At 33.5% G+C, this 13795-nt stretch overlaps 1 protein-coding gene across 2 annotated transcripts in view; it reads left to right on the top strand.

Moving 5' to 3' along the window:
- The window catches only part of LRP12 (LDL receptor related protein 12), an 80551-nt gene that overhangs the window by 36549 nt on the left and 30207 nt on the right, over positions 1-13795 (top strand). Inside the window, exon 2 of one of the 2 annotated variants that reach the window (XM_061171483.1) lies at positions 1365-1421. The exons of the other annotated variant lie outside the window; for it this stretch is intronic. Within the exon in view, the coding sequence (XP_061027466.1) occupies positions 1365-1421 (57 nt within the window). The remainder of the gene's footprint in view (positions 1-1364; positions 1422-13795) is intronic. 2 annotated transcript variants of the gene reach the window in all.

The following is a 13795-nucleotide window of genomic DNA, read 5'->3' as shown; positions in this document are numbered from 1 at the left end:
TTCCACTGTATCATTTTTAATGGAGGGAAACATAACATTTCTTTTCATTTTGAAGGCTGTAGCTGTAGTTGAACTACAAAGGTTGTTTTATCACTATTATTTTATTCTTTAGTAATAGTAAAGATATATTTTACACAGTTACAAAAATGAATTCCTCTTCAGTGCTGTGTGTCAGGCACTATATCAAGTGCTTAATTGGCATGATTTCATTTAATCATCATGAACTCCCTCATTTATTCATTTGTTAGCTCTTTGAGCACCTGCTCTGTTCTAGGAACCGTGCATACAGTGATACGGCAAGTTTACAGATTCTGCTGTCCCAGAACTTAGTGCACTGGGGGATGCTATACAGTAATCAAGCAACCATAGAAGTTTGATGGTTGTAAAAGATAAGTTGTTAATTATATTTGCTATTGTCTCTACTCTTTCAACCATCAAGAGAATTCTGCTTTTGCCCTCTAAGTTTCTCCCACCTAGCTTCCTCCCCTGCCCCACTCCAGGGAGAATTCTTTCTCTGTCAGCTGGATTCCTGAACTGTTGTGTTGCCAAATTGACCTAATGCATAGAGAGAGAGAAAACTTTAGAAGTAAAGATGAGCAACTTGTAGAAAGAAAAGAAAGAACAGAGGTAGATGGAAATAATTTATAATAAAACTAAATTAAATTTTTAAAAAGAACAGCTGAGGGACACTGTTTACTAATTTAAAGGAGTAAATAATCTCTACTTTAAATGGGAGTCTTTTTAAAACCACTTTTATTTTACTAGGTGACACTTAATAACTCATTTCAGTAAGTTACTTGAATGCTTCCATTTGCCCAACTTTGTGGTAGGAGGTGTAGAAAATCAGGGGCTACCAAAATAGGGTATAATCATGTCCCTACTCTAAAGACTGTTAGAGTTGTTGATGAGAAGATGTTGAAGGATTTAGAAGGTAATGCAAAGCATAGGACATGGGACACACGTGTGTGACCCCAGCAGTAAGCACGTTCTGGACTAATTAAGCGTGCTTTTAGAGGAATGCTGTTTTTAAAAAGTATGTGATTGTCTCTTTTCTGCTAATAGTACTAAGTTATCTTTTGACTATTAACTTGATAGAAAATTCTTTCTGGTATTAATCAGATCTATATATTTGGCCTTTATATTACACTACATTGTTGTGATTTCCAAAACGTTTTGATTTCCCTACTACTATTATAATTTTGGGCTGCATAAGACTGTTTTGAAGATTATTGTAGAAGACTTTAATTTCATTTCTGGATATTACAAGTAGCTCTGTGTACCTGTTTTTCTATTAGAGCGAGAATCTGAAAATTTTTTTTTAATTTTATCTTGGAAATTAGTTTATTCATTATGTTTAATTTTAGGAAATGGTGCTCTTGCAGAACATTCTGAAAATGTGCATATTTCAGGAGTGTCAACTGGTAAGTCATTTTTTGTAATGTTTAAATTTCATGCATGACTTCTATGGTAAATATTGACAGCCACCTGGTATCTTATGAAGTGATATTTGGCTATAAAAATTATTACTGCTTTTTGCAGCATGTAATAAGGAATGAAGTAACTGGAACATGGAGAAATTCTCATAAGATAAAATTGATACTTGCATGCCCATGGATTGATTATATTTTTCCAAACGGACTGCATAATTATTTTTCCATACAAACACTGAACGAAGAGAAAAGTTAGCTCAAGTTGAATTAGTGTTTTCTTTACATACAAAGTTATATGAAATGAAATTTATTAAAATGTAATTTTGAACGCTATTCCTAGCATTAGAGCCTTAGAAATTAAGCATTTTGCTTGATTTTTTAGATTAAAAATACTACTATGCATAAAACTGTAGTACTTGAGTGCACAATTTATATGTTATTAAAAAGCAACCCAACAACATATTTGTGTGCATGAAATTCAGAAACTTGTTGACGTAAATGCATTTTTTCCACTCATCTAAGCTTTTATAACTTAGTAATTACTTAAGGGCCCATAACTATTAAAATGTTCATTCTTAAATATGTAAAATAAAAAACAAGGAACTACTATATAGCATGGGGAAATATATTCAATATCTTGTAATAAACTGTAATGGAAAAGAATCTGAAAAAGAATATATATACATGTATATATACACACACACATACACATAATTGAATCACTTTGCTGTGTACCTGAAACTAACAAAACATTTTAAATCAACTACACTTCAATAAAAAAAAATTTTTTTTTTCATTCTTGGGTGACTTCCAAACTTTGATACCATTTTTGCGTTATCAACTACAATTACTAGGAGAGCAGAATCTTGATTTTTTGCATATATGGAAATTGAGTTTCTTACTATTATTTTATTATTTCCCTATATTCTTGATAAATTTTGTGTGATTAAAAAAATTGCACTTGGTATATTTGTCAATTTATTGATTGATTTCTTCATGTCTTCTTGGAATTTTTTGGTTATTTTTTTCTCATGAAGGAAAACTGAATGTTTTTCTGTTTTGTTTTATGTCTCATTTTATATTCAGAAAGTGAATAGACTTAACAAGTACTCTAAGAGTTAGTCTGTGCTAGGCCAAACAGATTGACAAGCCTGGTTTCCTGAAAATGAAAAGCAGGCACTTTTGCAGGCTGCGTTAATTCTTTTACAGTGTGTTTCCCTATTTTCATATGCTTTCAAATGGCATACAGTTGTGTACATCAAGTTAAAAAAGGTTTGTTTAGAGCTGATCTTAATTTTCTCCCTTTTTCTACTTTGGATAGCTAATGAAAATTATGATTACTTTTCCAAGTTGTAATTATGAAGTAAGAAATTGTGTAGAAACATTTAATTTACACAGCCGAATAGTTACTGTCTAATTCAGTGATTTTCAGATTTTTTGTTCTCAGGACCCCTTTTAAGCTTTTAACAATATCAGGGACTGCTCAGGCTGCCATAACAAAATACCAAAGTCTGAGTGGCTTAAATAGTAGATATTTATTTTCTCACAGTTCTAGAGGCTAGAAGTCCAAGGTCAAGGCGCTGGTGGGGTTGGTTTCTGGTCTGAAGACCTTTCTTCCTGACTCGCAGATGGTGCCTTCTCGCTGTGTCCTCACATGACCTTTCCTCTATGTGCACTCAGAGAGAGGTCTCTGGTGTCTCTTCCTCTTCTTATAAGGACCCCAGTCCTACAGGAGTAGGGCCCCATCCTTATGAGTTACCTCCTTAAAGTCCCTAGCTTCCAAATACAGTCACATTGAGGGTTAGGCCTTCAACAAATGAGTGTGGGGAGGACACAATTCAACCCCTAACAAGGACTTCAAAGAGTTTTTGTTTATGTAGGTTATAGTTACTGATATTTACTGTATTAGAAATTAAAACTGAGAAGTTGTTTAAAAACTTCTCAATTCATTTGCTAATGAAAGTAATGTCTATTGCATGCTTACATCAATAACATAATTTTATTAAAAATGTATTTTCCAAAACAAAAACATGAATAAGAAGAATGGTATTGTTTTATAATTTTGCAAACTTTTTAAAGATTGGCTTAAAAGGAGATAACCTGAATTCTCACATCTGTTTCTATACTCAGCCTTTTGTAACATATTGCTTTGTTTGACAATATGAAGACAATCCAGCCTCACATGGTTGTGTAATTTGAAAAGAGAGGAGTATTTCCATAGCCTTTTTCAGATAATTGTGAATACTCTTCTTTGATACTATACCAAAGCTCAACAAGTGGTGGTTTCTTAAAGGTTAGTTGCAAGTGGGATCTGAAACCATATCAGTGAACATTTTGTTCTCTGTTTTACAAAAATCCAGTGGCCTTTCTTGCCCTTTAAATGGGTTTTTTTTTCACCATGCATCATTTCATAATATGAATTAGATATTTGAAAATATTCTGAATTATTTGCTGAATTATGTGGATTTACAGGTTTATTGCTGAATTATTTACAGGTTTATTGCTGAATTATTTGCTGAATTATGTGGATTTACAGGTTTATTTTCTCATAGTTCTGGAGGCTAGGAGTCCAAGATCAAGGTATTAGGGTTGCTTTCTTCTGAGGCCCCTTTCTTTGGCTTGTAGATGGCAGTCTTCTACCTGTTATCTTCACATGGTCTTCCCTCTGTGTGTATCTGCGTCCTGATCTCTCCTTATTAGGACACCAGGCATATTGGATTAGGGCCCACCCATATGACCTCACTGTAATTTAGTTACCTCTTTAAAGATCCTGTCTCCAAATCCAGTCACATTCTGAGGTACTGGCAGTTAGAACTTTAACATAGGAGTTTTGGGGTTGACACAGTTCAGCCCGTAACAAAATGAGTGTTTTAATTAAATGTATTTATGTGTCAATAAATTACTTAATTTCGGAACTCAGTTAAACCTTATTTATGCCTTATTGTTTTTCTGAAGGTTGGTCTTATAAAATCTTTCTTCTATGGAAAGAGAAGAATAACATGAAGTCTATTCCAGTCGTACCATTAAAAATATAAATGAATGCTCTCTCAAAAGGTGCTTTTGGATATACAGATTCATTGCAATTTTTCTTTATTTAGTCAATATGGAACTGTAGAAGGTGTAATGCTCGATATAGTATAAGCCTTCTGAATTCCTTGCATCCCCAGTTGCAATGAGAGCCCTTTCAGTGCTGGTATAAATGGAAAATTAGCTTTCGGAAGAATCTCTAAATGCAGGACTTGCTTTCTCTTGAGACCAGGAAGCAGCAGGAGTGGTGAGGCGGCTCAGTGCTCTGGGGTGCTGCCTGCTTCCGCTCCTCACCTGCTGTTTTCGCCTCTGCTACTTTATTTGACAGTGCTCAGTGCCTTAGCTCATTCATTCTTTGCATTCTGGAAATTTTAATGACATTTTAGAAAGAATTTTAACTTACGTGCAGTAGTATTTTCAGGTAATTTGTGGTCCAGATCAGGACACTTTGAAAGCAAAAGGGTATACTGTTTTTAATAATGCTGATACCACAGGCAAAACCAGAACTATCCCGGACAGTTTGGGAGGTAGAGCCCCCCTATCTGTAGCGAATTAAATTCATTCAGCGTGTATTAAACACCTGATGTGCACCTTGTGCCGAGAAGGCTGGGAGTTAGCAGTAAGTAAAATAGTACTGCCACAGCAACTTACCATTTAATGGAGAAAGTAGACATGTGAAAAACGCCCCTGTAATGTGGCCTTAATGTAGTAAATCCTATGGTAAATAATGACCACGTTAAGTTAGATCATGAATTTATTTAAAAGGCCTCGTTACAATGTCTGGTGTGTAGTAAATGACTTAGTATTTTTCTTACTTTATTTAATTGTGAGTAGTACTAAGTACTTAGTTTTGTTTATTCATATAATTTTTATGGGAATTAACAATTTTTGCTTGATAATATAGTTTGGGTTATGCTTAGGGTAATTCGTTTCTACTTCTAACGTTCTAGTCATTTTCATCTTCCTCCTCCTCAAATCTTTGCTTAGAGATATGTTTTTGTCCTTTTGCTGGTCCTTATGCTATAGGAATTGTCATAAGACAATGTAAATTAGCAAAAAGTATACATCTAGTGGTTGTATAATGGAAAAGAATGATTGGATAAAGTATCCTTTTTTATATATATTTTTCTTTAGAACTTTTCGTGGTTCGGAATTTTAAATCTGCTTTCATTTATAAAATAGAGAAAGGAGAAAAGACAAATGGTATTTTTGTAAATCTAATAATATGTGAAAATCATTATGAAATTATATCATAGAAACTGCAAGTAATATAATTGTATATATGAGACAATAGGAAGGCTATTTTAATGTTCTTTTAAAAAATGTCTAAATTAAATGCCTCATGTTCTTTGTTAAATGTCTAAATTAAATGCCTCATGTTCTTTGTTAAATGTTTAAATTTGTAAAATAACTAATGTATTGCTCATCTACTACATAGAATGAAACTTTTTTTAGATCAGATTGATTTATACACATTGAACAAATATATTTGATTTTTAATATGTATCCACTTTAATTGAATTTTACTCTATAATCTATATTTATTTGAGTCAGAATAATTCTAGATGTAATAACCTATAATGGAAAAGAATCTGAAAAAGAATAGATATATACATATATACACATGTATAACTGAATCACTTTGCGGGATACCTGAAACTAACACAACATTGTAAATCAACTACACTTCAATTTTTTTTAAAAAGTGTAATTCTAGATATAATTTGATTATGTCCTCATTACTCTTGATTACTTCCAAGTCAGTTTTTTACTTGTTTTCACAAATTCTGTTTATGCATTATACAAGTTTCATTAAACGTTTAGGAAAATTGGAAAAAAGATTACGAAAATCACCCATTAACCCTGCATTCTTAGTCTAATTAATAATATTATAATTTACTTCATTTGTACTTTTTCTGTTCATACCTTAAAGATAATTGTATATGCATTTGGATTGTAAGTAATTTTATCTCCTGCCTTTTCTATTTAACATTTTATAGAATATATTTTTTTCATAGTTATTTTAATGCCTGTATAAAATTTCCATCCTGTGGCTATATTGTAATGTTCTTAAACATATCAATGGATTCTTTTCCAATGGGTTCTCCCTAGTCTGGATCATGTTACAAGGAACATATTAATATATATTTAATCCTTTTTTAATTTCTGAGATTATTTCTTTAGCATAGATTTCTAGAATTGGAATTACTGTATCAAAGGTCATAAATAATTTAGTGACTCTAGAAACCTTTTGTCAGATTGCCCTCAAAAAGGATTGTACTGATCTACACAGCTATCTGCAAGGTATGAGAGCACTTACACTGCATATAATCATGTTTTCCTGGTTTTACTTTTTTCTTACTATGTTTCTATTGAAGTCCCAACCTTTTATTTTCCCCAAACTGTTCAGAAATGTAACTGTTTACTTCTCTTTTTGATTCATGGCCTGGAGTTGTGACATTGCAAAGAATAAAAGAATAGGATTGGTGTTCTTTTATGGTTAGGCAAAAACTACCCTGAAATTTAAAAAAGATTTTCTGGTTGCTAGTAGGAACAGATGTTGGGGCATGTGCTTTCTCGACTAGAAAGTTTTTATGTATGAAGTTTAACACGTTATTCCCAATTCACCAGTGATACAGCTGCTAAATGTTCGTACCTCATAACATCCGTAGCTAAAAGCTCTACCTGAGCTTAGCCTGATCTTGAGTCTACTTTACATTTGACTTCAAATCTTTTGTCAGGCAAGGCTGAAATTTCTGAGTGTGGAGAAAGAGAGTTATCTGCTTGGGAAGTTTCTTTCTTAATCCTTGTTCATATTAACTGAATTAGCAGAGTATAGAAAATAGTAGTTGTTAGGCGTTGTTCTTCCTATGTTCTGTCAGAATTTTTGTTTCATCAAAATCATCACCCTTTCTTGCTTTTGTATTTTTTCATTTTATAGTTCCTATTCTAGTACTCAAAGGCCTAGTACACTGCTGGTCCTATAAGCCTTTTTAAACTAATAATTTAGTTGTGGCCTTTTAAAGTAGGAGATATTATTTTCTAAATTGCAATAGTTTGCTTACAGATTGTTTAGCAACATTTTACGGAAGTGTGGAGCACTGTAGTAAAATGGCTTTTGTTTTAACCACAGTTAAATAATAATACGGTATTTTGAAGTTTCTGTGGAAGAACATCTAGTCTGGTAATACTTTTATTATCCTAGAATTTTCAGATCTTCCAAACAAAAAGTCTGAAAGGAAATGAAGCTTAAACTATAATTATTTGATAGCAGTTTCCAGCTTTTTTTTAAATATAGAAAAGTTGCATGAATAAAGCAGCAGGTGCAAGTGGCCCTTTGTACCTTTCCTGTTATTTTAATGTTATTTTCAATTATTCAGTTAAATACCTGGACCTCTTGCTAAACTTATGAAAAAGAGTTTCACCAATTCTTTTGACCAATACAGTGTCTTTTATCCATGTTTCAAACGGAGAGAAAAAAAAGAAAGCTTATATATTTTAGGGTTTTTAGGATTTTAGAATATAAAAATAGAACTTAGTGTGGACCCAAGAAACTGTCCTTCAAATGAAGAAAGTGAGTGGAGAATACAAGACAGAGTACAGTTTTTTTAAAAACCAACAACACATTAGTTTAGGAAACTATTAATTTTTAAAGGCATTGCCTGCCTTCAGAGTTTATTTTTGAGACACTTCAGCTTTTGGAGTAGAGCATTGCCTGTAAGTTTTAGAAAAGAAAGTAATGGTAGTATTATATAGTACTATAGTGTATAGTATTATAATGTTTATATATTATAAATGTTTATTATATTATATATTATATATTATACTTTTATATGTAATATATGCTATATAATTATTGTTTATAACATTTTATTATACAATAATATATTTTATGTGAAGCATTTACATAGTCATAACATTTCATATGTTGTCACATATTTACTGAACAATTACATATTTATAGCAAGATTGTTATATCTTAGAATTGTATATTACTATAATAAACAATAAATAAACTCAACAGCAGAACATTAAATGTACCAGTACCATAGACAGAACAGGTTGTAATGTGACAGAAGTGTGCGCTGCTTAGATGGTAGAAGTGAAGTTTATCTGCTCAAGTGAGTGGGCCAGATCCATTGAAGGTAAAAAACAAGTTGCATTCAAACATTCGACATTTTCTTTTCCATTCTTTAACTTTGAGAATAAACCTTTTTTTACTTTGAGAATAATTCTTCAGTGTGAGATCATGTTAATTTTTTGTACTTTTGCTAAGGCATGGATTTAAAGATACTATGCATCTATTGTGCAAAAGCCAGTCACTTAGCAGGTAAGCAAACTGGATTTTGGTTTTCAAGTTGACTAACAGACCAGTACAAGTTAGGGGGTGATTTGATCTTAAGCTGCAGTGATAGAAATACAGTATCCAGAACAAAGTCCATCATAGTTCTTTACTCCTCCCTAACAGAGTCTGATATTAGGTTTGTTTCTGGGTATTACTCCTGACAGAAGACACCAAGACTGGAACACTCTCAGAAGAAGATGTGAGTATACTAAAAACTGTATCAAGGCTGATAGAAATGACTTAGAAAATTGTGAACTCCAAGGCCAATTTATCTTTGCTCATGTGCTGATTCTGCCTTACCTCTTCTATGTTTCCAGCAAGAATCACAGTAAACTTCAGAAATTAATAGTTTTTCCCATTCAGGAAATAGAAGTCGTAGTTTGCTTAGCATTTCATTCACCTGGAGTGCTTAAATTTAGAAAATGGAGGTAACATATCAATCGTTTTTATGCTCTTCCAGGAAAAAAATTGCCCTTTTATGTCCTTTTAAAAAAAGATATAAAAGGTTGAATCTTCTGGATTCATTTTATCTTATGCTTTGCTAGCAAAATTCAAAATTATTCTTGCCCTTAGAAATTTTAGGATAAAGCTAGTTAGCTAGTTCCATTAAGAATACTCTTCTGATCTTATTCATATTGTGCTGTGACCCTATTAGAACTAAAAAAACTGTGTTTTCTATTTTTCCTTCTCTCATTTTCCATATTTTGTACCTATCTTGACTTTTTAAAATATATATTATTTTACTGCCATGTAGCCTGTGATTATTATTTGTTTGTTCTGGACATTAGTGAGCTTTAAGAAAGCAAGGAATTACCTGCCTTGAATAGAGTTTATGACCAAGTGAATATTTTGGTCCTTAAAAAAATCACTAAAAATAATAGGAATAAAGATACTGCTGTGTTCATTCTTAAGTATCTGTACTAATACAGAGGAATGAATATCCATTTAATATTCATTCTGGATATAGGATTTCCTGGATATAGGATATCCTGCTTGCCGTAGAAATGTATGATTTCTGGAAATAAGTCTGAAAGTAATGATAGAGTCTCCGCAGTGTGAGTTATAAATTAATATAAAGTTTTCTGCTTGCACTGATTCTTAACTTTTATTATTTATTTATTTATTTATTTTTAACATCTTTATTGGAGTATAATTGCTTTACAGTGGTGTGTTAGCTTCTGCTGTATAACAAAGTGAATCAGCTATACATATACATACATCCCCATATCTCCTCCCTCTTGCGTCTCCCTCCCACCCTCCCTATCCCACCTCTCTAGGTGGACACAAAGCACCAAGCTGATCTCCCTGTGCTATGCGGCTGCTTCCTACTAGCTATCTATTTTACATTTGGTAGTGTATATATGTCCATGCCACTCTCTCACTTTGTCCCAGCTTACCCTTCCCTCTCCCCATGTCCTCAAGTCCATTCTCTATGTCTGCATCTTTATTCCTGTCCTGCCCCTAGATTCTTCAGAACCATTTTTTTTTTTTTTTAGATTCCATATATATATGTGTTAGCACATGGTATTTGTTTTTCTCTTTCTGACTTAATTCACTATGTATGACAGATTCCATCCACCTCACTACAAATAACTCAATTTCGTTTCTTTTTAGGGCTGAGTAATATTCCATTGTATATATGTGCCACATCTTCTTTATCCATTCATCTGTCGATGGACACTTAGGTTGCTTCCATGTCCTGGCTATTGTAAATAGAGCTGCAATGAACATTGTCGTACATGACTCTTTTTGAATTATGCTTTTCTTAAGGTATATGCCCAGTAGTGGGATTGCTGGGTCGTATGGTAGTTCTATTTGTAGTTTTTTGAAGAACCTCCATACTGTTCTCCATAGTGGCTGTATCAATTTACATTCCCACCAACAGTGCACGAGGGTTCCCTTTTCTCCACACCCTCTCCAGCATTTATTGTTTGTAGATTTTTTGATTATGGCCATTCTGACTGGTGTGAGGTGATACCTCATTGTAGTTTTGATTTGCATTTCTCTAATGATTACTGATGTTGAGCATCCTTTCATGTGTTTGTTGGCAATCTGTATATCTTCTTTGGAGAAATACAAAGACCTTCTTTGGAGGTCTTCTGCCCAGTTTTGGATTGGGTTGTTCGTTTTTTTGTTATTGAGCTGCTTGTAAATCTTGGAGATTAATCCTTTGTCAGTTGCTTCATTTGCAAATATTTTCTCCCATTCTGAGGGTTGTCTTTTGGTCTTGTTTATGGTTTCCTTTGCTGTGCAAAAGCTTTTAAGTTTCATTAGGTCCCATTTGTTTATTTGTGTTTTTATTTCCATTTGTCTAGGAGCTGGGTCAAAAAGAATCTTGCTGTGATTTATGTCATAGAGTGTTCTGCCTATGTTTTCCTCTAAGAGTTTGATAGTGCCTGGCCTTACACTTAGGTCTTTAATCCATTTTGAGTTTATTTTTGTGTATGGTATCAGGGAGTGTTCTAATTTCATACTTTTACATGTATCTGTCCAATTTTCCCAGCACCGCTTATTGAAGAGGCTGTCTTTTCTCCACTGTATATGCTTGCCTCCTTTATCAAAGATAAGGTGACCATATGTGTGTGGGCTTATCTCTGGGCTTTCTGTCCTGTTCCATTGATCTATATTTCTGTTTTTGTGCCAGTACCAAACTGTCTTGATTACTGTAGCTTTGTAATATAGTCTGAAGTCAGGGAGCCTGATTCCTCCAGCTCCATTTTTCGTTCTCAAGATTGCTTTGGCTATTCGGGGTCTTTTGTGTTTCCATACAAATTGTGAAATTTTTTGTTCTAGTTCTGTGAAAAATGCCAATGGTAGTTTGATAGGGATTGCATTGAATCTGTAGATTGCTTTGGGTAGCAGAGTCATTTTCACAATGTTGATTCTTCCAATCCAAGAACATGGTATATCTCTCCATCTATTTGTATCATCTTTAATTTATTTCATCAGTGTCCTATAATTTTCTGCATACAGGTCTTTTGTCTCCTTAGGTAGGTTTATTCCTAGATATTTTATTCTTTTTGTTGCAATGGTAAACGGGAGTGTTTTCTTAATTTCACTTTCAGATTTTTCATCATTAGTATATAGGAATGCAAGAGATTTCTGTGCATTAATTTTGTATCCTGCAACTTTACCAAATTCATTGATTAGCTCTAGTAGTTTTCTGGTAGCATCTTTAGGATTCTCTATGTATAGTATCATATCATCTGCAAACAGTGACAGCTTTACTTCTTCTTTTCGATTTGGATTCCTTTTATTTCTTTTTCTTCTCTGATTGCTGTGGCTAACACTTCCAAAACTATGTTGAATAATAGTGGTGAGAGTGGGCAACCTTGTCTTGTTCCTGATCTTAGTGGAAATGGTTTCAGTTTTTCACCATTGAGGACAATATTGGCTGTGGGTTTGTCATATATGGCCTTTATTATGTTGAGGAAAGTTCCCTCTATGCCTACTTTCTGCAGGGCTTTTATCATAAATGGGTGTTGAATTTTGTCGAAAGCTTTCTCTGCATCTATTGAGATGATCATATGGTATTTCTCCTTCAGTTTGTTAATATGGTGTATCACGTTGATTGATTTGCGTATATTGAAGAATCCTTGCATTCCTGGGATAAACCCCACTTGATCATGGTGTATGATCCTTTTAATGTGCTGTTGGATTCTGTTTGCTAGTATTTGTTGAGGATTTTTGCATCTATGTTCATCAGTGATATTGGCCTGTAGTTTTCTTTCTTTGTGACATCTTTGTCTGGTTTTGGTATCAGGGTGATGGTGGCCTCGTAGAATGAGTTTGGGAGTGTTCCTCCCTCTGCAATATTTTGGAAGAGTTTGAGAAGGATAGGTGTTAGCTCTTCTCTAAATGTTTGATAGAATTCGCCTGTGAAGCCATCTGGTCCTGGGCTTTTGTGTGTTGGAAGATTTTTAATAACAGTTTCAATTTCAGTGCTTGTGATTGGTCTGTTCATATTTTCTATTTCTTCCTGGTTCAGTCTCGGCAGGTTGTGCATTTCTAAGAATCTGTCCATTTCTTCCAGGTTGTCCATTTTATTGGCATAGAGTTGCTTGTAGTAATCTCTCATGATCGTTTGTATTTCTGTGTCAGTGTTTACTTCTCCTTTTTCATTTCTAATTCTATTGATTTGAGTCTTCTCCCTTTTTCTCTTGATGAGTCTGGCTAATGGTTTATCAATTTTGTTTATCTTCTCAAAGAACCAGCTTTTAGTTTTATTGATCTTTGCTGTTGTTTCCTTCATTTCTTTTTCATTTGTTTCTGATCTGATCTTTATGATTTCTTTCCTTCTGCTAGCTTTGGGGTTTTTTTGTTCTTCTTTCTCTAATTGCTTCAGGTGTAAGGTTAGGTTGTTTATTCGAGATGTTTCCTATTTCTTGAGGTAGGCTTGTATTGCTATAAACTTCCCTCTTAGCACTGCTTTTTCTGCGTCCCATAGGTTTTGGGTCTTCGTGTCTCTATTGTCATTTGTTTCTAGGTATTTTTTGATTTCCCCTTTGATTTCTTCAGTGATCACTTCGTTATTAAGTAGTGTATTGTGTAGCCTCCATGTGTTTGTATTTTTTACAGATCTTTTCCTGTAATTGATACCTAGTCTCATAGCGTTGTGGTCGGAAAAGATACTTGATACGATTTCAATTTTCTTAAATTTACCAAGGCTTGATTTGTGACCCAAGATATGATCTATCCTGGAGAATGTTCCATGAGCACTTGAGAAAAATGTGTATTCTGTTGTTTTTGGGTGGAATGTCCTATAAATATCAATTAAGTCCATCTTGTTTAATGTATGATTTAAAGCTTGTGTTTCCTTATTGATTTTCATTTTGGATGATCTGTCCATTGGTGAAAGTGGGGTGTTAAAGTCCCCTACTATGATTGTGTTGCTGTCGATTTCCCCTTTTATGGCTGTTAGTATTTGCCTTATGTATTGAGGTGCTCCTATGTTGGGTGCATAAATATTTACAATTGTTATACCTTCCTCTTG

The sequence above is a fragment of the Eubalaena glacialis genome, chromosome 17 (assembly GCF_028564815.1).
Source record: "Eubalaena glacialis isolate mEubGla1 chromosome 17, mEubGla1.1.hap2.+ XY, whole genome shotgun sequence".
NCBI lineage: Eukaryota > Metazoa > Chordata > Mammalia > Artiodactyla > Balaenidae > Eubalaena > Eubalaena glacialis.
The sequence above is the reverse complement of the archived record's forward strand: the minus strand, read 5'-3'. Positions and strand labels throughout refer to the sequence as shown.